We start from the raw sequence: 25,571 nt of genomic DNA on the forward strand, positions 1-25,571 counted from the left end.
CTGGCCAGAGCAGCGATGTCACGCTGGCCACGTGACCCGGAAGTGTCTCCGGACAGCGCTGGCCCCTGGCCTCTTAAGTGAGATGGGCGCACAACCCCAGAGTCTGTCAAGACTGGCCCGTACGGGCAGGGGTACCTTTACCTTTACCTTTAATGTGATCTAGGTAACGTGTGACTAGAGATACAGGGAAGTTTGTTAAGGATTTAGCTCCCCCCCTCTACTTATTTTTTTGGTCACAGATCAACTTAGGAAGTATAGAATAAATGTTGATTACCTTCATTTTCTGCCATGAAAAGCTGGTTTGGCTTTATTCATATCACTGTAAAAACTAAACTAAAAGTATTCACACCAGCAGCAAATACATTGATGCCAACAAAAGTAGTTTTAAAAAAATCTTCTTTAAGATGCTAACAAATTTACTTACAAACACCTATATTTATTATTTCATAAATAGGCGCAACAGCTTCCATAAAAAAGATTAAATACAGACACAGTATGAAGAAACAATAATACATAGCTGTATGTAAAGGTTATAATTTAGATGTTTCCAATCTGTTTCAGCATCTAATAAAATATCAAGAAAGCATTTGGCCATTTTATACATAAGAGGACGTAAATGACGTTTACTAACCATTACACATAAAGTGATAAAAAAGCAGTTTTAGGCAGTACAAAATAAATGTGTTTGCTCTTTTCCCAACACTAAACTTTTTTTTTTGTATAACTAATGACAGAAAGCCAATTTCTGTTTAATTAAATTCATTTGGGAATAATTTTCCTTTTTTCTTTCAAAGAGTTTGAAAATATAGAACTATTAGTCAGTTGCTTAAAAATGAAGTAAAAATATGAATGTTTGCCAATTTAACCCCCTTTGTGAAATCAATAAACTGGAATGAGCCAGTTTCAAATTACAATTAGCTACAAAAACATTCACATTTTATACTCTAGGAGAGTGTAACATAGATGCTATTTACAAACTTGCTATGACTGCTACATCAAGCCATTTAAAAAGTCTTTAGTAGTTTCATATAAACACCCATTATGAAAACCAATGGAAAATCCAGGACTTTTATCCAAGACATCTACAGTTGCTAAGGCAGTTACTAGCGCAGCACTTCACAGCAAAAATAAAAACCAACATAAAATCTGAATGGTCCAAGCCTCCTTCCTAAATGAAAGAAGAAAAGCAACGTCCATTTAAAGGATGCTGAAGGAGAAAGAAAAAGAAACAAGGGGGTGGAGGAAGGAGCAAGACTATTTCCCCCCCCCCCCAGAGTGAATGACCCACCAGCTTAAATAGTCCTAAGTGCTTAGCAACTTATATTTTCTAAATAAATGCAGAACTGCCTTGACTGCATATAGCAATCTGGGATGAAAAGACTTCCCTGCATTCCTCAGTGGAAAGAAGAGGCGCTTTCCCAAACTGTTCAGGTAAGGTACAAAGCTTTGTCCCTCTGCATGGCCCTGTTCAGAAAGAATTTGGGGGAGGGGGAGAGAAAAGAAAATTACATTTAATGTTGACATTCAAAACCACATGTTAAGCCTTGAGATCAGTGTTTTGATATCTTAAGCAGGCCAGAAGTGTTAGCAAAGTGTGGTGTAGTGGTTAAGAGCAGTAGATTTGTAATCTGTGGAATCGGGTTTGCGTCTCCGCTCCTCCACATGCAGCTGCTGGGTGACCTTGGGCTAGTCACACTTCTCTGAAGTCTCTCAGCCCCACTCACCTCACAGAGTGTTTGTTGTGGGGGAGGAAGGGAAAGGAGAATGTTAGCTGCTTTGAGACTTCTGAAGGGGAGTGAAAGGCGGGATATCAAATCCAAGCTCTTCTTCTTCTTCTCTTCAAAGTCCCCCAGTTTTGGGCCAAAGACAGGCATGCAATTCTAGCCAAGGCTCCAGGGAGCACCTCAGCCCAGCAGAGAGTAAGCCCGTGCCCTTTATAAACCAGCCTGTCTGATTGCCCCTTCCCACCAGAACTCTTTGAACATAAATGCTCTTGACACAAAGCATCTTTGCTTGGCTGTGCACATGAAAACAGAAAAGCACATGCTCTTTCTAATGCTGGGGAAACTCTGGCCCTCCACATGTTGTTTGGACTATCATCCCCATCACCCCTGACCAATGGCCATCCTGTCTGGGGTTGATGGGAAAATCACCCTGGTCTGCATTTGGCAGAGAAGAGCGTCCAACAACATCTAGAGGGCTACAGCTTCCCCATCCCTGTATTAGACATGTTTAATATTCTTCCTTAGTTAAGCAAGTTGACCAATATCCCAGAACCCTATCACTTTAGAAGCGATGGGGTACAGAGTCAGGGATGACTGCTGTGAGGAGGAAAGGGCCATGAACCCCACCAAATTTGTAGATCTTCATTTACAGTGGTACCTCGGGTTACAGACGCTTCAGGTTACAGACTCCGCAAACCCAGAAATAGTACCTCAGGTTAAGAACTTTACTTCAGGATGAGAACAGAAATCGCGTGGTGGCGGCGCGGCGGCAGCGGGAGGCCCCATTAGCAAAGTGGTATCTCAGGTTAAGAACAGTTTCAGGTCAAGAACGGATCTCCAGAATGAATTACGTTCTTAACCCGAGGTACCACTGTATTGGATAAGGAGTGTGTAGTCTGCGACCACTAGGAGAAGTGCAGAGAGAAGAAACACCATGGTGCATCTGCAGCAGCACAACTGGGTGCCTTCATCTGCCCCAGCTGCAACAAAACATGTCTCTCTCATATTGGTTTCTACAGCCACTGTAACCTTCCAGCAGGTTGACTTCATTCCCCAAATGTGCACTCCTTCATTGTCTCCCGAGACAGACAGCTGCCAACAAGTATATGGCTATCAAGGTAATATTCTCTTCTGTTTACTGTAAGTGGTTGGACACAATTATCCATTTCTCTCATTGATTTCAGTGGAGGACGAGTCTTATTTGCAATTAATTATGTGCAGTACTGCAGCCCTTGTTCTCTTACATAACAGTCTCCCTAATAGTAAAATATATTGGTCTGATGTAAAGCAACCACTGCTTGTTTATTATTATTTTCACTAGACATCTGTTAGTAACCAAAGGCATCAGAACCCTGTAATCTGAGCTAGATGATGAATATAAAAATAGATGCCACAATTGTTGCCCAGCTTTTGTCATAAATATTACTCAACACAAGGTGGCATTCACTGGCTGCTCACCCATTACTGCAGTAATCATTATTCCAGTCCACACTCTGTGCTGGGGGATTTCTGCACCCTGAACGAACATACTCCATCGCTTGGGTAACAACTTGCGCAGCTGTAGATGTTGGGTTGATAATATTCTGGTAATCAGGCTGGAGAGTAAAACCCTAAAAAAAAAAAAGGGGGGGGGGAGAATTCAAAATAAGGTTTGCAGATCAAAGTTAACCTCTTAACTGAAAGTTCTGACAAAGTACCAATGTTGTACTTCTACATTTTCAAACTTGAAAAAAAAAGAAAAGGAACTAGAAAGATGCTTGTGCTTTTCCAAAAGGAAAAAAAAAAACCACACACATTTTTTTTAATTGGTTGAGAAGAAATGCTAGATAACACACTGCAATAGTGTAGAACTCGGAGACAAAGAACAGAGACATTTTAAAGCCATGAAAAACAACTCATTCAACACGGGAAAATAAAAGAAAGGTCTGTGTGTCTCTTACAGCTCGTATTTCGATTCAACCCAAGGATACACTATTAGTTAATTCCAAGAATATGCAACAGAATCTTTTTGAAGGATGCAGGCAGCAGGTGGCTGAGTGTTTTATTAGACTACACCTATTCACAATTATTGTTCTCAAACCCCTTTTATTTGGTTCAGTCACAAAAGGACCATCTGCTCCTTCTTTTATTTGCACTTCTTTCTCAACTACACAAAAATTCAGCTAAGGCTTTTTAACAGTTGTTGGACTAATGTAGCAAAAGCAGCATAAAACCCCAACTTGCTGTTGTTTTCAGCCAAGAGTGAGAATGCCTAAATGCTGTTTGCCAAAATCAGCAGAGTAGATCAGATTTTCAAGAATGGTATGCATTGATTTGCAGTACAGTATTTAGCTTAAATATACAGAGAGCATTGCTGAAAGGTTAGAAGCACTTTTTGTGCAGAAACACTATTATACACCCACCAATTTTGACTAGAAGAGAACAGAGATGAACCTCCCGGTGACATCAGAAGGAGGTACACTAACTAAAATAAAGGTTTCATTTTGCTACGTAGAACCTATCTGGTTGAAATGGTACATTTTATGACCCTTGTTTGCATTTGGCAAATACAATAAATGCCTAGTTCAAACCAAGAGGTTAACATATAAATGGAGGGTTGTTAGAACACTCTTGCTTTTTCTTTTGAAATCCCATTATTTAAGTCTGCTTGATGTAGTAGTTAGAGTAGATGGTAGACCAGGGCACAAATTCTCACTGGGTGACCTTGGGTCATTCACTGTCTCTCACCCTAGCCTACCTCATAGGGTGGTTGTGAGTATAAATTGAGAAAGGGAAGAATTATTTGCAGCACTTTGAGATCCTTGGAGACAAAGTTGAAATATACATGTAATAATAAATATTTAAAAAATAAAGAGGAGTTCATTATTAACAAACTTGGATCCACTTTTCTACCATAAGATGAAATCTAATGTTGCTACCTAAAATATAGGATTGGTGCAGATGTAACTGTGGCTCCTAAGCGATATTCAGAAACCATTGCTGAGAACTAGCACTCCCATTTCACAGATCCTCACTTCCCTTGAGCAAATTCTCTCTTAAATAGTTCACTGGCACTAAAGTCAAAGTAACATTATGGCTATTTATTTATTTAAAATATTTTAGTCCCACCCTTCATCCAATGATCTTAAGGCAGGTTATGCTTCTGTTAAAATCACAGTCAATAAAACAGAAAGTGAAAAGAGCAGATAAAAGCAATGATAAAACCAGCATAACAGAAAACCTCAAAGAACATCTCATTAAAAGCCGCCATTCTGTCTGACCTGGGTGGCAGTGGCTCTCAAGGGTTTCAGACAGGGAGTCTTTCTCATCCCTACCTGCAGATGCTGGGAACTGAATCAGGGGCCACCTGCATACAAAACAGATGTTCTACCACTGAGCTACGGCCCTTTTCACTGCAGTGCCAGACTAAAATGCCTGAAAGGATTTGTAAAACAGATATATGTTTACATGGCACTGGAATGCTAACAAAATCAGCACCCGTTGTGCTTCCAGGAAGAGGGTATTTCACAACCACGACAGAAAAGGCCCTATCTCATGTCACCACATGGTGTATCTTCCTTTGGTGGGACTCTAATGGTGGCACCTGATAAAGGAGGCTGATAGAGGGAGAAACATGCCTTCATATATTTGGGTTCCAATGCATTTACAGCTCTACATGTTAGCACCAGCAGCTTAAAATCAGCTCAGAAACGTATAGGCAGGCAATAAAGATCTTTCAGTATTGGTGTTACATGGTCCCTTTCTCCATCTTTTAAGCTTATGATGAGACCAACAGATCCTTGCTGGTCCAGAACCCTGTTTCCCGCAACAGCCAAGCAGAGGCCTCTGCACATATACTGTATTTTTTGCTCTATAAGACTCACTTTTTCCCTCCTAAAAAGTAAGGGGAGATGTGTGTGCATCTTATGGAGCAAATGCAGGCTGCACAGCTATCCCAGAAGCCAGAACAGCAAGAGGGATTGCTGCTTTCACTGTGCAGCAATCCCTCTTGCTGTTCTGGCTTCTGAGATTCAGAATATTTTTTTTCTTGTTTTCCTCCTCCAAAAACTAGGTGCGTCTTGTGGTCTGGTGCGTCTTATAGAGCGAAAAATACGGTAATCTAATTACAACACTTGCCTTTTCCCCAAAGCGCCAGTACTTCCCCATGATTGCCCATAGTCCAGGAAAAAACACCCTTTGCTCGCTTTGTCTAAAATGTCACTAATTCATCGGACATGGGCACTAGTGACATTTTAGATAAATGAAATATTTTAGATAAATGAAATAAAACCAAGTGTTCAGGCAGTTAAGGCAAAGCCAACATTATGGATCAATTGAAAACCCTTTTTTAAAAAAAATCAGTTTTAAAATATTCTCCAGTGACCCTATGGAACCAAGTGTATGGAATACTTTGTCCAAGGCTACAAATGAAGTCAAATGGACTAGTAACTTGATCCAATGATTCCTTACTTCAAAATAATCCCCAATTTCAATTAGGGGTTACACATGCAGAAGATACAGCCTACTATGCTGTGCCTGCTTTGTTGACTTGTCTACAAGCTTCTACATGCTCATCTATAAGCTTCAACCCTCAGACAAACAAGAACTGTCTCACTAAATTGTGATTTTAGTATTCTTAAGTCAAAGCATGTACTAAAGCTGACAATGCAAATGGAGCCTATATTTCGTATAGTATAGCTCCTTCAGCTGTCAAGTGTGTGATTTGATGTTTATATTGGAAGTGCTTTGGAACTGTCTAATTTGAGGCTTATATTGGAACTGTCAGCTCTGATTAGTGGCTTTTCTTGAATTTCGACTAATGGCTCTTACTTTCGTTTGTTTTTCCTATGTACAAAAGCAGTCACAGTTATGGATACTGATTGAAAACAACAAGGAACAAAATATGTCATACCATAATTAATAGTTCTTTGAACCTTGGGTTATCAGGATTCCTTATTAATGAAGGCTCCCTTCTCCCCTGTTACAAGCCAACAGAACAGATGTAGGAGCTTCCCACAACCCAGGAAATCATGTTGCTGTTCTAATATTTGCCGAAAAGGTTTAAGCCAAAGCTAACAAAATATAACTGAAGAATTTTAGAATTGCAAAGCTAACAAAAGGCCAAATTTCTTGGCTACTGTTTCAAGCAGTCTATAATATTCACTGGACGCTTGTGCCACTCTGATGCAGAATGGCTTAAATAGAATTTCATGTAAGGGTTTTGCAAACAACAATGCAATAAAAAATATCAGAAAATGGATGCTCTGTGGGCTAATGAGACAATGCCAAATGTTTTGCTTTGTAATGCTCAAGATAAAATCAGCAACTGTTTTGCAACATGCCTCGAATTTTATGTTTCATTTTCTTGCGCCAGATTGAAATAAAAATAGGGGACTTGATAAAGATTAATTTGATGTCAGACGGGACATTTGCTCTTTAATTAGATTTCTGTATCCCTAGCTGGGGTTTTTGTGTGCGACTGTAGCAAGTACTAAAAAGCCTGCAGCAGAACCTAAAGTGCGATCCTCATCTCTACACTTTACCGGGAACTAATTTCATTTCCTGCCTGTCTGGAGAGGTATTTTCAACAGGCATCAATGTTTTTGTCTTCACAACTGATTTATTCATCAATCTCAATGTGATGTTTTTTAAACCTTTAAATTGCATCCAAATCCTAAAGCATCTGTTTATTACACAAGGAAATTGAAAATATGTCTGTGTGATATCATACAAAGATTTTCCCTTAAGGTTATAAGGACAGTTGACAGATATTAATGATTCCCTCTCCCCATGCCTGTTAGCCACATTCAGAAACATGGTACGTGGGGGGAAATGGAGGGCAGGGGAAATAAAGTGGTGAAAATGCAGCATGCCCGAGAACTGACGGGATAAAAACAGATCGGAAGAAGTGAAGCTGCAATGTCTGAAAAGGCCACCCATGTGATCACATTGCAACGGAAGTGATAAAAATAAATAATGGAATTGTAGGCCTTCTATCATGGTAACATAGAAAAACAACAGCTTAGTAGATCAGTACTTCTATCTCTAGTTCAACACAGCCTTCCCCAAGCTGGTGACCTCTGCATGGTGTGGAACTACAAGTTCCCTCATCCTTGACCAAGCTGGCTGAGGCTAATGGTGGAAGTCACAGACCAAAACATCCAGAGGTCAGCAGCTTGGGGAAGGCTGGTGTGACAGAACAGGAGAATGAACAGCATACTAGCACTATGAGGATAGAGGTATGTGATAGTTACCACTCATGTAATAAATGACAAAAAGCTGTATGAAAGAAGTCTTTCACAGGGCAGGCAGGCAGTTTGGTCTTAGTGGGATGGGTGAGAAGGGAGTTGGCTCATAGTCAGATCCATGAACTTCAATATTCTAGGAAGTTAACCAGAGTGCTTGCAAATCTTTGCAAACACACAGTAGACATTCAGTAGGTAGACTTTGGGTTCCCTATACACGACTTTTGTTCTGTTTTATTGAAAACAGCAATGGAATTTCATTGGGACTGTTGATTCATTTTATGAGTATCTATCACTCATTTTAGGAGTATCTGTGTTACCAAAAACCAGACAGTTACACACATAATGGCAACAATGTTTCTGTTACCAAATTCTCTAGAAGATGTGGGGAAATGGTATGGTGTTTTTTTTTTTTTTAAAAAAAAAGAATTGTAGTGCTTTTTGTTTTCAGTGTGAACACAAAATTCCTGTATAAATGTCTTGTTAGCCTATGAAATCAAAAGAAATGTGACTAATTTAGCTAGACTTCATTTAGGTTGCATTTTTCTAATGAAGCTCATGATTTAGAAGGTAATATCTGACAGGTGACCTGTGAGAAACTTCTGAGAGGGGCAATGAATCTAAGTGAATGAGCAACATAATGGGTTCATTATAACATATATAAGTTAAAGCACATTGGGAGGAAATAATTGGGGAAACCTTCATATATTGAGAATCTAAATTAACTGACACCGCTTAGGAAAAAGCTCTGGTCACCTGAGTGCACACTAAATGAAAACATCTGAATAATGCCTAGCACTGAGGGCAGGGTCACAAAAGTCCACAAACAAGATGCTACTGATTTCATACTGCAATATAAATTGATGGTATGCCTCTTATAACCTGCCTTTTAATGTTAAAAAAAAAGTATATCAGAAAGAAAAGACTAAGAGAATATCAAGTGAAAATAATGGAGTTATTTCATTTTGGGGCCGAGGAACAAGTACTTTGATATTCTAGTTGAAATAACACAATGTAGAATAAGGCCCATCTGAACTTTACTATGCATTTCCCCCTGACTGGGTGCTTTCCAGAAGTTTTGAATTTCAGCTGCCATCAGGCCCAGCTTGCACAGCCAATTGTCAGAGATATGGGAGCTGTAAGCTTAGGGGAAGACTCCTCTTAAGTGTTGTTGATGAATAAAAAGAATAAAACACGGTACTGGAATTCAGAATGATTAATGGTATGAATTATAGCTCTAATTGCCACAACATTTCTCTCCTTTGTTTGCATAAGTTCTAATAGCATTCACATACACACCAGAAATGGCCAGGGGAAGCAAGAGCGCAGAACCTCCTGGCATCTCCCTACTTCTATGCAATGAACTAGCTCACTTGTTGCTATCACAAAGGAAGTAGCATGGTTGTGGGGCATCAGGACTTTGGTACATGCACTGCATGCAGAAAGTCCCAGGTTCTGTTCTTGGCATCTCCAGCTGAGGGTCTGGAAAGGCACTGCTAGTCACAGTGAGCAATACTTGGGTAGACAAACCAATGATCTGACTCAAGCTAAGGCAGCTTCCTGTGTTCAACAAGGCTACAAAGCGGCCACAAGCTTGGAAGAAGATAGGTTCACATACAATAACCAGCTAAGCTTCTGCCCTGCTCATGCTAGCCTGCAAGTTGTCTACACGTGTGTGACTTTTTATATGGTTAGAGAACAGGAACCATCTGGTTTTCCTCCATAGGGAGAAGCAGATTTCTGGGGATCATAACTCGCAGCTGCAATATGAAACCTGGAACTCTGAGCCAATGCAAAAGTGGGAAGTAACACAAATATTAATGCATCATCAGAGATTAAAAACACAGGTAGGACTTACTTGTTGCATTGTAGGTGAATGCAAAGCAGACTGGACCTGCATTGGTAGCTGGTTCCCAATGGACTGCTGCATTGTAAGTGGCTGGTGTTGTTGTATACTGAGGTGTGGGTGAAGAGGAGGACTCATCTGAAGGGATGGAGGTGGAGACACAGCCATATTGGCTATGGAAACAGTCACTGGCATTTGGCTGTTAGGCTTAGGTGCTATATTCCTAGGAATATTGGGATGTATGGCTGTTATGTGAGGATTCATTCCTCCTTGTTGGTGGTAATGGGAACTTAGATACAATGCCGAATGAGGCTGTGTAGATCCATGGAATACTGACTGCTTTGTGTTCATCATCTGAGGTTGCTGGGATACCTTAACATCCACAGGTTCATTGTAGCTCTGTTCAGAAAAGAAAAAAACAAAACAAAACACCAGACAATACTTAAAGGCTGTTAGTGCTGTAAGCATTATAGCCAAAGTGAATGAATGCATGACATGGTTACGAATGTACAAAGGGCCCTGCTGAATCAGAGCAAAGGGCTGTCTAGTCCAGCATTCTGTTCTCACAGAGACTAAGCAGATGCTTATGTAAAGACTAAAGCAGGGCTTGACTGCAACAAGCTCTTAGTTTCTTTTGCTCACCCAAATGTAAAATAATAAAAGACATAGCAATGGAAACCTAAAGGCAAGTCAAAACAAGAAGTTGTACATGACCTTGAAAACAAGAGCCTGGAATTAGACAAACATTTTCCTGTCATGAATATGTCCAGCTATGTAACATACCACTTACTGACTTGCATGATGTAGTTACTACCTCTTAGAAGGCATGCAAATGCATCCTTAATATTTTCTCTCTCTCCCTGACCCCATTGTTTTCCTCCTACTATCTCTTGCCTCTGCATTCACCTTCATTCTCATTGAGTTGAAGTCTTTGGGCTCACCCACATTTCTGTTTGTGCCGAGCCTAGAAAGCACAGGTCAAGCAGTTTTCTGCTTGAGCCACGCTTTCTAGATATGGGTCCGAGCAGTTTCCCCCTCTCAAACCCGCTCTTTAGCGATAGATCAGAACAAATGGCAATCTGGGGAAAACTGGAATTGCTGTTTGCTCTGACTGATCACTAAAGAACAGTTTTCCCTGGGAGAAAGCAGTGGGATAAGAGGAGGCATGGCCAAGTCCTTACTGTTGTTTCTACATTCTGTAGCTGATTTGCATATGAATCCTTGCTCATTCCAGGTGGCCCATTGAGAGGCATTGAGTGGTAGATGGAAATGAGAGAAAGGGTGGGACAAGAGCAGATGAAGTGCCTAGGTGAGCATCTCCTCCAAAGTATGGCCAAGGACACTGAGAAAGGAGGGGGACATGGCTTTTATTATTATTACTTCGAAAAGAAAAGTAATGAACGACTGTTCAGTAATTATCACATCACTATTTGTGAATGACATTGTGATACTGACTACACTACTGTTTGTAGACCTCTTAGAGGTTCTACTTACAATCAAGCAATATATAAAATTTGTTATATAAAATAAGTAAAAACAAACCAAGACTTGTGTTTAGAGGGCTTTTCTGCAGCTACACAGAAGCTCCTTCTATAGATCTCAAGCAAGATGAAGCAGACTCATTACCGAACGCCTGTGGAACTGATATGGGACATGGGACCTGTGGCCTTCCAGGTGCTGTGAGACTCCAACTCCATTGAGCCCAGAAGGATGGGAGTTGCACTCCTCATCTCTGCCCTAGAGAGAAGTCTATGCAAGGTCTCAGAAATTACCTGCAGCAGGCTCAGCTCTACTAATTCTAGGTCATCAACCCAATATACATTTATGGACACAAAGTTATCCAGCAACATTTCTTTAAAAAAGAAACTTTTTGGAACAATCAGTGGATAACTGTGTTTCCTAATAACTTCCATATAACATATATATATTTAAAAGTTTATTTACATCAGTTTTCCCCACAGTCATTTCATCAGAGCTGACTTATAAACTAGATGTGCTCACATAAATGCAGCAAAGAGCAAGAGATTAACTCCCCCGGGGCTTGCCAGTGGATATGTACCTGAATAATAATTCATCTCTTAGGGAGAAGTTGAATGAATAACTAGTGGAAGGTGAAACATGCCAGGGAAAAAAGAGAGAGATAAAATGTTCCTTTGAAAGAAGGCAGTACTATGTCAAAACAAGAGTTGGAAGATGCATATATGCCCTTATTCTATAACCTCCATGTCACATTTCCTCCATTTACAAGTCAAAATAAGTTTAACGTTACTCCAGGCACTCTGGGGTCACTGGAGCCTGTGAAGAACCATTTGTATTCCTTTTGATGTATGCACCATCACCACCAATCAGCCAATATGCACATTACAGAAATTGGTTCATTATGCGCAATGATATACAATGAAAAAGATGATAACTTCATTTGCCCAAGTCAAGCTGTAGTAATGATGGCAACAAAAACGTATTTTCTCCAGTAAACTGAGCAAAATTAAATGGAAATGATAAAGGGAATTCAATTCTCGGCGCATAGGTAAGAATATGCGTTCCACCTGCACCCAATGTGATATACTACTCCACTTGCACACAGAAAACCCAAACACAAGGCAATAGATTTAAAATGTAGCTCTCTCTATTATTATTATTATTATTATTATTATTATTATTATTACGGTGGCATAAAAGAAATGTTGGACCATACTGAGTGGGAGTCATTTTCTTTCTCAATGTGAAGGGTTTTAATGTTCTCTAAAGCTCTCTTAAACTGAGTGGGGATTGACTAATAGCATTGTTTCGCTGTTCCGGTGTTATGTACCCCACTAGGGTGGGGAACCTTCTTCAGCCTTAGAACTGCATTCCCTCAAATGCAACCTTATTGGTGGGGTGGAGGCATGCACTTGTGGTGGGTGTGGCAAAATAGGTGTGGTCAGGCACACTCCACTCTCCATACAGGCAAGCAAGAGTAATTATCACATTCTAGCCACGTAAAAACACTAGAAGAGGAAACAGGTGAGGTTTAGTGAAGAGTGCAGCTTGGCCTGGGCAGAGTCTCAGGGGTTAGATCAGGCTTCCTCAACCTCAGCCCTCCAGATGTTTTGAGACCACAATTCCCATCATCCCTGACCACTGGTCCTGCTAGCTAGGGATCATGGGAGTTGTAGGCCCAAAACATCTTGAGGGCTGAGGTTGAGGAAGCCTGGGCTAGAGATAGAATTACCAGCCTGCCTGGTTGGGTTGGAGGTTAATTGTTCTCTGAGGAAGTTGGACGAGATGACCCCTGGGGTCCCTTCTAATGCAACAATTCTATGATCCTAGACCCCTGCCTCTTTAGGCTGCAGCCAGCAATGGAGGGCTGGAGAAAAAGCAGGGCATGGTGATGGTAGAGAGGAGATGGGGCCAAGAATCCAGAGTACCAGAGCTGGGAAGTGACAGATTAAGGATGCTGGGACCCAGGCATTGGAAGTGCAGCATCAGTGATGGTGTGAGGACATTTGTTTGAAAGCTGAAAGGTTTTACCAGCTTAAGGGGAAAGACTTCAGTGGTTCAGAAAGTGAAACTTGTTACTAAATTTGGAAAGAAAGACCTATCTGGTTTATTTGTTCTATGTCTTTCAAAGACAGTCTAATATTTGTAAAGTGTTTAAAATATCTGTGCCAAGTCTTGGGATATCAGACTTGTAGACATGGCCAGGCAGGCAGCTCTGGCAAAAGGGCAATCATAATAACAAAGTGCAAGACTTAATTAATTCATATTCTTTAGAGGACATATAGTAATATTCGTTTATATTTTAGCTATCTAAATACTGTTATGATAATACCCTTTATTCAGGTTTCAATGGGGATTTTTATGTGTCTGCAGATTTGAATAACGATAGGGTTTTACAAGGAATGAAATTATCTACATACATGCTTTTATAAACACTGGTTGATTTATATTTTTACCTGTTTATATCTTGGATCATCTCATATATCTATTTTCTTTTATTCATAATAATATATGTAGTCTCTTATGTAAATATTTGAATAAACAGATTATAATATTTTTAAAAGAGACTTGATGCCAGTTGGAGTATGGACTCAACATCCTGCACCTGAGTCCCAAAGTAGCCCCCTAACAAATGTAGCTGTTCTCCAAAGGAGGAAACGTAATGCCTAAATCGTTCATGAAATGAATGTTACATGTTAGATACTATATTTGATTGCATGTAGAAGGGGCCCCAGTTTGATCTAAATAGCACATTATATCTTTTAAAATAAAATAAGGCATGTTTTATATCCTAAGCTTCTAGAGCTGCCTCCATAAAATACTTTATAAATATCGACTCAACAGGTAAACTAACATATCTACTATCAGCTTGAACACAAAAATGCCATGTTAAGCAATAAAAGTGCTTGTTTTTTAAAATTCAGAATTGCAATTCACAGCATTTTAAATAAGGCTATACAATTTGCTATACAAACTACTAGCAAAAGTAGTAAAAGTTGCAACTAAGGGCAATGCAAAAGCTTAGTCAGTATTATAAATAATATCATAATCTGAATAGCATTATAAAAAAAGCTTTGTAATGTGATTTTTTACTTTATATATTTATTTCCACACACATCAAACAGCTTGACTGTAGCCCCATTAATTTCAATAATTCTAAGACAGGAGTGGGGAATAGGCTTTGAGAAAAGCTCTAGCAAACATTGTAATATATTTAATGGAGACTAATGTACATTTGTATCATCAATTCCAAGTGAACAGTGGTCACCTTTTGGCAACTGGTAATCCTAACAAATAAAATAAAATAAATCTAGAGTATTGAAATATCAAATTTTAGACTCATCAGCATGAAAACACTTCTCATTTCAAGCCACTGTAGTTGAATATATAGGACTTTCAAATATGTTGTTAAGACTTGCTGCACCAGCATACGGATGCTTACAATGGGTTACATAGATAAAGGATAACATATAGGTACATTTATTGGGGGGGGGGGGGAGAGAAAAAAAAAGAGAGAGAGAGGAGAAAAATGGATTGGATCCAATCTGGAAACACAGCTTCTCTTGTACACCAATCCTCCTCTATATACCCTCTGCACCCTGACTCCTGAAGGTCAAGGAACACTTTGGAACAGCATTGGAAAAGGCGCAGAGGGCTGCAGCAGGAGGAAGGTAATGGCAGAAACTAAAGGGTGGAGAAGCTACCTTGCCTTTTCAAAAGTGGCTTTTCCATTAGTACAAGGCACTAATCCAAGCCCACGCCATGTACAACTAGTCCATTTGTCACCTACAAGGTGGTGATCATGTTATACAAGTACACACAAGCTACTGGAAATCAAAACAGCCAGTTACTGGTTGCGGTCCAACTTTCCATTGGCAGATGTAAGATTTATCAATAGTCAATTTTATCTTTCATTTGTGGTCCTGCTCATGCCTCTAAGCTATGGAAATGAAAGGGGGATAGGGTTTGCCATCTAGCATAAACAAACAGCTGTTTGTATTAAGCAGCAATTCCCAGAATTAGCTTAAAAGCTTAGAGAAGCAATAATTGTTTTTTACATATTACACAGCTGGACAATAAAAAATATGGCTGGAACACCTATAATCCACCCAATGCCTATTTATTTATTTATTTATTTATTTATTTATTTATTATTAAGGTTTACACCCGGCCATTAAAAAAACAACTTATCAGGGTGACTTTCAATATTAAATATTAAAAATATGTTACCTTGGATACAAGGCTTGCTCTGTATGCAGCTAACTGCTTCAGATATTCCTTCTTAGCAGCTTCAGTTTTCTTTTTATACACCTGAAAAAGAAGAGTGGCAAATCAGCAACTAGGCTTGTTGGGCTATAAATTAAAACATCATAACCTGCAATATTTACACAGCAGCAGCAAACTTCCCTATTCTCTTTATCTTTTTTACCTTGCAAACTTTTGCTTGTTTGTTAACTAAGCAAGCAAGATAGCAGTTGAAATGTGAAAAACAACACTCAACACTATCCACATGACAAAAACACCATGATCCAATTAAAAAATAAAGCTAAAAAATGAATGGAGAGTGAATTTTTTTTTAATGTGGTTGATCAAAGCTACTATATTTTGAGAATCTTTTATTACATTAGGATGAACGTATGTTCTCATATATTTTTGATGTATATTACATTCTGTATTATATATGCTTTTGTAGTTCGCCTTGAGACATTTTATATTGTAAATGATGAATAAATGCAGTAAGAATAATAATATGCAATTAGGATTAGTTTGGTTTACTCAAACGCCGCTTTTATGTTACTGTCATCTTGTAGAAGCTCCTTGAAATGTTTCCTGCATGGGAGGGGCTCTGTGGAGTGGCAAGAGTCACTTGGGATGACCTACAGTTCACTCTGATCACTTTGAGCATGTATGTTTTCATGCCACAGATTCCTGGGAGTGGCTGGCACTGGTATATGGCCATATAACCTGCCACAGTGAAGTATTTCCAGCAGTTACTATATGGTGGTCATAATGAAAGAACCTCTCTTGGGCTGACCTAAATTAAACAAGTCAGATCCTGACCACATTTAACCACACATTTAGTCCTACATAGGGCAAAGTTCACCATGTCTCTGCACCTTCTTCTTTCAACAAGTCAGAACAGAACTAGCTGCCCTAATAAATAATTTGCGTGGCCATTTTGAGATGCTAATTAAAAAGTGGTAAGATTATCACCTGAGGTAGTCACTCATCTCCACAGAGTGGGTACTGCACTCATGTAATAAGGAAGCCAAGTCTGTTGATCTATGGTAGCTATTTTGCATCATAAGTCACCTATCTTATAAAAATAGCAATAGGAGCTGCTAATGTCAGAATGAGAAACGTCTCCAATCTAATTACAAACTTGAAAATCATAATACTGAAGTCATCTGTGCCAATTTATGTTGGAACTTAGTCATGGCTACCTCCTGGTTGATTTTCATTTATTGGCATTATCAACATGTAGGACCTACAACAAGCTGTTGCAGTGTACAGAGCTCCCAATCAGTGATTCAGCCAGCCAGCAATGCCCTCCACCAGACTCCATTCCACTCCTTCTCCCATACATTCCTGTTTTTCTTCCACAATAGACAGTCAGCATTCTATGGCCAAAGAGCTTTTTACTGTACTTCTGTAAATGTGTGTGTTTCTCAGAAACTCCTTATTGTGTAGGGATACAGTGGTACCTTGGGTTACATACGCTTCAGGTTACATACGCTTCAGGTTACAGACTCCGCTTACCCGGAAATAGCACCTCGGGTTAAGAACTTTGCTTCAGGATGAGAACAGAAATCGTGCGCTGGTGGTGCGGTGGCAGCAGGAGCCCCCATTAGCTAAAGTGGTACCTCAGGTTAAGAACAGTTTAAGGTTAAGAACAGACCTCCAGAACAAATTAAGTTCTTAACCCGAGGTACCACTGTATTGCCATTTTGGCTATATAAGTCAGAACATTCACCTCTGAATGTCAGAAATAGAGTGAACTATTAATTATTATTAATATTTACTATTTCTACTATTACCATTTATGCATTACCTTCAGTGAACACAGATTCTTACCGAGTTACATGGGCAATAAAGACAAGTCCCTGCCCCCAAGGAGCTTACAATCCCAAAGAGATAATAGGGCAAAAAGCAGAATGAAGGAACAAGACGCAGGCATAGATACAGAAGGATGTGGGCAAATGAAGCTACCTGTACTTTATTTCAATTGGGAATGAGAATTAAAGGAACAGGATACTTCATGTGGAAAAGATGGAGTTGGACAAAGGATGTGGAAGAAGGGACGTTATCCTGCTTACCTCTATTTGTTACTGGAAATAAAGCAACAGAGCTCTTTCTACATAGTTTGGCGGCAGGTATAACAACCTACCTATTGATACTTCCAGCTACACATCTTCTCTAACTAATTATTGCCAATTGTTTGAATTTGATGGGAACAGTAAATTGTTGTTGGCATTCATCTGTCTCATGAGACAATGGAGTGTGCCCATTGGGCTAAAGGTAAACCACTGTGTTAGTAGCATCAAAGTGAGCTCCCTGGGATGCAAGCCTGAGAAGTGTGTATGGAGGTCCTGGGCTGTTCAGATGGCAAGACACACACCCTCTTGGCCTTGCTGATGTGGTCCAAAGGAGCACAATCATTTTGCGTGTCCAAAAGAAGGTCATTGGAAGAGGGGAGGCAGTTTCATGATCTCCACAAAGACTATAGTGTTCCCTACTCATGTTTTAGAGTAAGCACAATTCCTGCAATTTTACATTGATCCCTTCTGATATTCTTATTCCATATTATTTTAATATAGTGCATGCATACACAGAGCCAGAGAACTAAAGAACACCTGGTGGATAAAAAAACCTCAAGAGATCCAGCACTTAGCAGGCACTCATGATGCACAGAGTTTCTTTAAAGCCACAAAGACCATCTATGGGTCAATAAATCATGGCATATGCCCCCTATCCTCAACAGATGGTACCACACTTCTAAAAGATAAGCTATTGCACAAGCTGGAAAGAACATTAACAGCATCTCCTTATCCACAACTCCCCCATAGCTGCTGAGGTCTTCTCACAAATTCCGCAAAAACAAATTAGAGATGAGCTTGCAGTATCTCCAGATCTGGGAGAGTTGTGTACAGCTATTAACCAATGAAAAACAACAAAGCCAGTGGATCTGAATTAAGCGTACACAACAACTTCACAAGCTCATCAAAAAAATCTTGGAGACTTTAGGGATGCAAAAATTATCAATTTCTTTTTTTAGAAAGGTGATAGAACAGATTGTGGAAACTATTAAGGCATCTATTTATTAGCTGCAACAAGCAAAATTCTGGCAAGGATCTTAACAAACTATCTTCTAACAATATCTGAGGCTATGCTTCCTGAATCCCAAAATGGTTTTCAACCTTCTAGGGGGAACAGTGGACATGATTTTCACCGCTCGACAGCTACAAGAAAAATGCAGAGAGCAAAACCAACCCCTGTATATGATGTTTATTGACCTGACTAGGGCCTTCAACACTAAATTGTAATGCCCTGTGGACTGTCCTTCTGAAATTTGGCTGCCCAGATAAATTTGTGAACATCCTTCAGCTCCTCCATGATAATATGACAGCAACAATTGAAGATAACAATGGCTCTCAAAGCAAACCATTCACTTGGACATTATTTGTTTGCAAGAAACACATGTGACTAGGCTCCATAAAAAAGTGTTAATAAACAAAAGATTAGGCCAAGAATTTATTTCTTCAGATCGAGTGAAGAAAAGAGGAGTGGTGATCTATGCAAAGGAGAGCCTGTCACCAAAATTTTTATTTAAAGATGAGCAAGGAAGAATCTTAGCAATTGAGGTACAACATCAAGGAGAGAAGCTTTTGATATTAGGAATTTATGCACAAAATGAGGGGAAATCGGAATTTTACAAGAAGTTGCATGAGAGCATGCTGGATTATCTGGACTATGACAACATCATTATGATGGGAGATATGAATGGAGTGGTATCAACCAACATGGATAAGTCACAAAGCCAAAATGTGACAAAAGATGGCAGACTACCTAAGACTTTTTTCGAGCTGACTGACAATATGGACTTGATTGATATTTGGAGGATAAGGAACCCCTTGGGAAGAGAGGGAACATTCTTTTCTGAAGCCCAACTGACATGGACAAGAATCGACCAAATATGGACATCTAGAGGTCTGGCACCAAAGATCAGAAAGGTGGAAATCTGCCCAAAGACCTGCTCCGACCATAATGCAGTAAAGATGGACATGAGACTACTACCAACCGGCTCCTTCAGATGGAAGATGAATGACAATTTGTTTAGAGATCAGGAGATTATCAAGAAGGCCCAAAAAGTTTTGAAGGATTACTTTGAGATAAATTTGAACACTACGGTGGAAAAAAAGAACTATCTGGGACGCAAGTAAGGCTGTGATGAGGGGGTTCTTGATACAACAGAATGCTGTAAAGAAAAGGATACAAAATGAGAAAAAAGACAAGATTTTGGAGAAAATTAAAGAATGTGAGAAGAAGCTAAGATTAAAACCGAAGTCACAGCTGATTCTGAGAGAAATTAAACTCTATCAAGTACAATACTCTAAATTGATAAACCAGGAAATAGAGTGGAAAGTTAAATTAATGAAACAAAGAACATTTGAATCGGCGAATAAATACGGGAAACTGCTAGCATGGCAGTTGAAGAAGAGACAAAAATTAAATACAGTCACAAATTTAGAGATTGAAGGAAGAAACATTCAGAACCCTGTGGAGATTAGAAAGTGTTTCCAGAGATATTTTAAACAACTGTATACTCAAGGGCCGCAAAATGAGGTGGAAATAGAGCAATTTTTGATAAAGAATGGATTACCAAAACTATCACAGGAAAATAAATCAATCCTGAACTGTAAAATAACACGACAAGAGATTGAACAAGCCATTCAGAATATGCAACTGGGCAAATCTCCAGGGCCAGATGGGCTCACTGCCAAGTACTATAAGATACTGAAAGACTATTTGATACATCCATTGATGGAGGTTGGCAACGAAATCTTGGAGGGGAAGAAGGCGCCGGAATCGTGGAAAGAAGCTTTCATCACATTGATACCTAAATTGGAAACGGAAAAGACACAACTCAAGAACTACCGTCCCATCTCCCTTTTAAATGTGGATTACAAAATATTTGCAGACATTTTAGCAAGTAGATTTAAAAAAGTTTTAAATGAAGTAATTCATAAGGACCAGGCAGGCTTTCTCCCAGGTAGACATTTGTTTGCTAACACAAGGAACATTATTGATATTTTGGAACTTCTACAAACAAATATCAATACAAAAGCTGTGTTAATTTTTATAGATGCAGAGAAGGCCTTTGATAACATTTCCTGGAAATTTATGAAGAAAAATTTGGAAGGGATGGGAGTGGGAAAGGGTTTTGAAAATGGGATAGATGCAATCTATTCAGAACAAAAGGCTAAATTGATAGTTAATAATGTGGTGACAGAAGAGTGTAATATTGAAAAAGGAACACGACAAGGTTGCCCTATCTCTCCCCTGTTATTTATCTCGGTCCTGGAGGTGCTCTTGAACATGATTAGAGGAGACCAGTTGGTTGAAGGAATTCAGGTCGGAGCGAAACAGTACAAACTTAAAGCCTTTGCAGATGACCTGGTTTTGACTTTACAGGAGCCAGAATCTAGTACGAAAAGGGTATTACAATTGATTCAGGAGTTTGGTCGGGTGGCGGGATTCAAATTAAACAAGCAAAAAACCAAGGTACTGGAAAAAAATTTAACAGTTACAGAGTCAGAAAGGTTTCAGAAAGAGACAGAGTTAAACGTGGTCAAAAAAGTAAAATACCTAGGGGTGAACATAACAGCAAAAAATTTGAGTTTATTTAAGGATAATTATGAGAAATGCTGGTCAGAAATTAAGAGAGATTTAGAAAGTTGGTCAAGATTGAAACTTTCCTTGTTAGGCCGGATTGCTGCTATAACGATGAATGTACTGCCAAAAATGCTGTTTTTGTTTCAAACTTTACAGATTGTGGACAGAACGGAGTGTTTTGGGAAGTGGCAGAGAGATATTTCCAAATTTGTCTGGCAGGGCAAAAAGCCCAGAATCAAGTTTAAGATATTAACTGATGCGAAAGAAAGAGGGGGCTTTGCCCTGCCAGACTTAAGGTTGTACTACGAATCAGCAGCTTTCTGCTGGCTAAAAGACTGGCTGCTTCTCGAAAACACTGATGTACTGGATTTGGAAGGTTTTGATAATGCTTTTGGTTGGCATGCATATCTATGGTATGACAAGGTTAAGATAAACAGGGCTTTCAAGAACCATATTGTCAGAAAAGCAGTGTTTAATGTCTGGACAAAATACAAAGACTTATTGGAAAATAAAACTCCAAGGTGGCTCTCACCAATGGAAGCTAAGGCCCGCAAAAGACTCAATATGGAGGCCGAATGGCCGAAGTATTGGGAAATATTAGAAAAAGATGGAGATAATTGGAAATTGCAGAGTATGGAAAAAATGAGAGACAAAGTGCGAGATTGGTTACATTACGCTCAGATTAAAGAAGTTTTTAAACTTGATAAAAAGTTAGGATTCCAGGTGGAAAAATCGAAGTTGGAAACAGAATTGTTAGAACCTAAGACTAAGGTACTTTCAAGAATGTATAACTTGCTGTTAAAATGGAACACACAAGATGAAACGGTCAAATCGGCTATGATAAAATGGGCACAGGACATTGGGTATAATATCATGTTTGAAGACTGGGAAAGGTTGTGGACCGTTGGGCTGAATTTCACTGCATGTAATGCTTTGAAAGAAAATGTTATGAAAATGATATATAGATGGTACATGACCCCAGTCAAACTTGCAAAAATATACCACTTGTCTGATAATAAGTGTTGGAAATGTAAAGGAAATGAAGGAACTTTCTTTCACCTCTGGTGGACCTGCCCTAGAGTGAAGGCTTTCTGGGAAATGATATATAATGAGCTGAAAAAGGTATTTAAGTATACCTTCCCTAAGAAACCAGAGGCCTTCCATCACTTCCGGGTTAGCGCAATCCGGTTAATGGCGGATTCCCTCCGAGCTCCGGAGGGAATCGGCTCCATTGCAGACGGGTCTTACCGCGACGGCGACGCGGGGACCCTTAGAAACCGCAGGCGTGGAAGCCTGCGGACCTGGTGACTCGGCGGGCACCTAAAGCGCCCCCCCGACCCACGAAGAGCCTTTTTAAAGGCTGCGGAGAGGGTACGGGGAGTGGCGTGGTGCTGTGAGTAGACTGCTACTGCAGTGGAGCGAAGCCGCGAGCCATGGCCGGAGACCGCTGACTTTCTTCCCTGAAATTCGGACTTTAACTAATCCGTGAGTAGATTGGAACTTGGACTTTAAAAATTTTATCCTTGAATTCGGCACGATCGGGGGATGTGCTAAAGGGAAGTCCGCACCCCCCTGCCTACAGAAAATTTAAAGCAAAGATCGGAGAACTAAGGTGGAGAGTTCTTTCTTTGGTGTTTTGTAAAAAGATAATATTTGCACGAATTTGACAGAAGAAGATTTGTGCTGGAGAGTAAGAGTGGAATTTTAGAAGTTTTTGCTTAAACCTCCCCAGACCCGGGGGTGTCCTCTATGTGAGCTGGAGAAAAAGGAACGAGGAGTTTGACAGCTGTCAAAGGAGCTGTCAAACGGGCAGCGAAAGTTAAAAACTTTACTATTTAACACTTTTTTGGACTTAATTTGCTACATTTGGTGTGTTGCTACATTTGAACTAAAGTGGTTGGAAATAAAGTAGGGTAATAACAAGGTAAAGGACTATTGGGAAAAGACTATTAAGTAACTAGAATCCCCCTAGGGGAAACATTGAAACATTACAATGGCTGCAGATGGAAAATTACAGGCAGAGTTAGAAAGAATGTTTTTTCTTGTGGGAAAACTGCAGGAGCAGACTTAGGTCATGAGTAAACAACTTATAACCTTGAACTCTAAAATAAGTGACTCTGCTGAAGGCACAATGGACTTGACTGGGAAAAAATCTGCAGCTGAATCAGAAGAGATAACTTTGGAACAGGGGGAGAGTGAGCAAGGGCCAGTACAGATGGAGACTACCAACCACAAGCTTACATTGTTAGAATACAAAGAAGAAGACCCTTGGATTACAAATCTGCGAAAGATGCGAAAGAGGTGGGAGGAAGCCCCTGGAACATTTGGAATATTTGAATTTAAAAGAAACAAGAAATATGACTGGGGCTTCCTCTTCGAGTATGGATTGGTTGACCTTCTGCAGCAGCTGGTGTCAAGTACTTTGGATGGAAGAAATTCTGATGAGACTGAGTTGGAACTTCCTCGAAACCCGAGGACCAATGAGGAGGGCTACCAACAAGATCGGCAAAGAGAGACTGACAGGGACTTAAAGGCCTCAGATGTAAGGAATCCAGGCTAAAAACTGTTTTTGTGGACGTGGGGACATTTGGAAGGGACAGAAACCGGGCTGGGGGGGGGGGGAAAGGAGAATTTTTTTTAAAAAAAAAATCTTTATGACTTTTGTGTTTGATTATTATGATTTATTTTTAAGATAAAAGGGAAATTCGTGGAAGGAACTTGAGTCGACCTTAGAAAAGGTTTTAATATTTATAAGAAAATTGGATAAGTAAAATCTGGCTAAGTAAAACGTTTTTTAAAAATATATATATACAATAATAATATGTAAAGGATGAGAGATATGAATTTGCTGAGTTAATTTAATTGAACTAGGATGTATGAAGGGGGGGTGGGGGGAGGTCAAGAACTGGGGTTAGGAAAGTAAGGTTATGAAACTTCATACGTGTTGTCTTTGTTTATGTGTGTGTATGTTTGTCTTGATAAAATGTGAAAATTTAATAATTTTTTTTTTTTTTAAAAAAAGAAACCAGAGGCCTTCCTTCTGGGTATTGTCGGCCAGAGGGTGTTAAAGAAGGATCGAACATTTTTTATGTATGCAACAACAGCAGCAAGGATACTCGTCGCCAAGCATTAGAAAACCCAAGATTTACCCACACTGGAAGAATGGCAAATGCAACTGATAGATTATATGGAACTGGCTGAGATGACTGGCAGAATCCGAGACCTGGGAGAGGAGACGGTAGAAGAAGACTGGAAGGAATTCAAGACCTACCTACAGAAACATTGTAAATTGTATGAATGTTAAGAAGGATGCTAGATTGGAAGTAACTTGGCACCATTAAGCTAGATGAAGTGAAGTATGAAGATAAGTTAAATTGAAGAAAAGATAAACTTTGGATAATTATCAGCTTAAATTTAAATTTTATAGATTTGAATAAAAGATATCTAAAATTAGAGATATAATACTGGAAAAATAGATAATAAGAATGGAAATAAGGGGATAAATTGCTGGTTAGACATTTATAAATTAGGAACGCAGGAGCGGGAGATGTGAGGGAGTCCAAAGAAGTTAAGAAAATATGTTATGATATGTGTTATTTTGTTTCTTTCTTTATTTGTATGGTAATCAAAAAATCTTTAATAAATATTAAAAAAAACAAAAAAAACCAAAGCAAACCATTCACAGTGGGATCAGGTGTTAAACAGTGTTGTGTTTTCGCCCCAACTCTATTTATTATTTTCATTGCCATGATTCTAAATTTTGTAGAAGGGAAATTCACCACCAGACTAGAAATCATATATCAAACAGATGGAAAGCTCTTTAATCTGAGTAGGCTGAAAGCAAAGAGTAAGGTTACTATAACTTCCATCATAGAATTTCAGTATGCTGATGACAACGTAGTGTGTGCACACTCAAAGGAAGACCTCCAAACCATCCTAATTTTATTCACAGAAGCTTATGAAAAGCTTTGGCCTATCTCTCAACATCCCAAAAACCAAAGTGCTGCACCAACAAGCACAAAACAACCACTCTGCAGCACCACAAATCCAACTCACTGGTGTAATGTTGGAAAGTGTTGATCACTTCTCCTACCTGGGCAGTTATCTTTACACAAGGGCCGACACTGATACCAAAATTCAGCATCACCTGAGCTCTGCGAGTGCAGCTTTCTCTCAATTGAAGTACAGAGTGTTTGAGGACTGGGACATTCACAGGGAAACCAAAATGTTTACAAAGCTATTGTACTACCAACCTTACTATATGCTTGTGAAACATGGACCACTTATAAATGCCATCTCCGACTGATTCCATCGAAAGATTCCATCAACGGTGTCTCCGAAAAATTTAACATATCACTTGGGAATACAGGCAAACTAATGCCAGTGTACTGGAAGATGCAAAGA

The 25,571-nt window shown here is 39.5% G+C and overlaps 1 protein-coding gene across 3 annotated transcripts in view; it reads right to left on the minus strand.

Annotated features, from left to right (window-relative positions):
• Nucleotides 1-221: 221 nt before the first annotated feature.
• TOX (thymocyte selection associated high mobility group box) overlaps nucleotides 222-25,571 on the minus strand; it is a 193,596-nt gene continuing 168,246 nt past the window's right edge. For all 3 annotated transcript variants that reach the window (XM_079984612.1, XM_079984613.1, XM_079984614.1), the window contains 4 exons: nucleotides 15,504-15,584; nucleotides 9,807-10,193; nucleotides 3,183-3,334; nucleotides 222-1,464 (listed from right to left, as the gene is read on the minus strand). In XM_079984612.1, the coding sequence (XP_079840738.1) occupies nucleotides 1,428-1,464; nucleotides 3,183-3,334; nucleotides 9,807-10,193; nucleotides 15,504-15,584 (657 nt within the window). In that variant the 3' untranslated portion in view covers nucleotides 222-1,427. The remainder of the gene's footprint in view (nucleotides 1,465-3,182; nucleotides 3,335-9,806; nucleotides 10,194-15,503; nucleotides 15,585-25,571) is intronic.

The sequence above is a fragment of the Podarcis cretensis genome (assembly GCF_951804945.1).
Source record: "Podarcis cretensis genome assembly, chromosome: 7".
Lineage (NCBI taxonomy): Eukaryota > Metazoa > Chordata > Lepidosauria > Squamata > Lacertidae > Podarcis > Podarcis cretensis.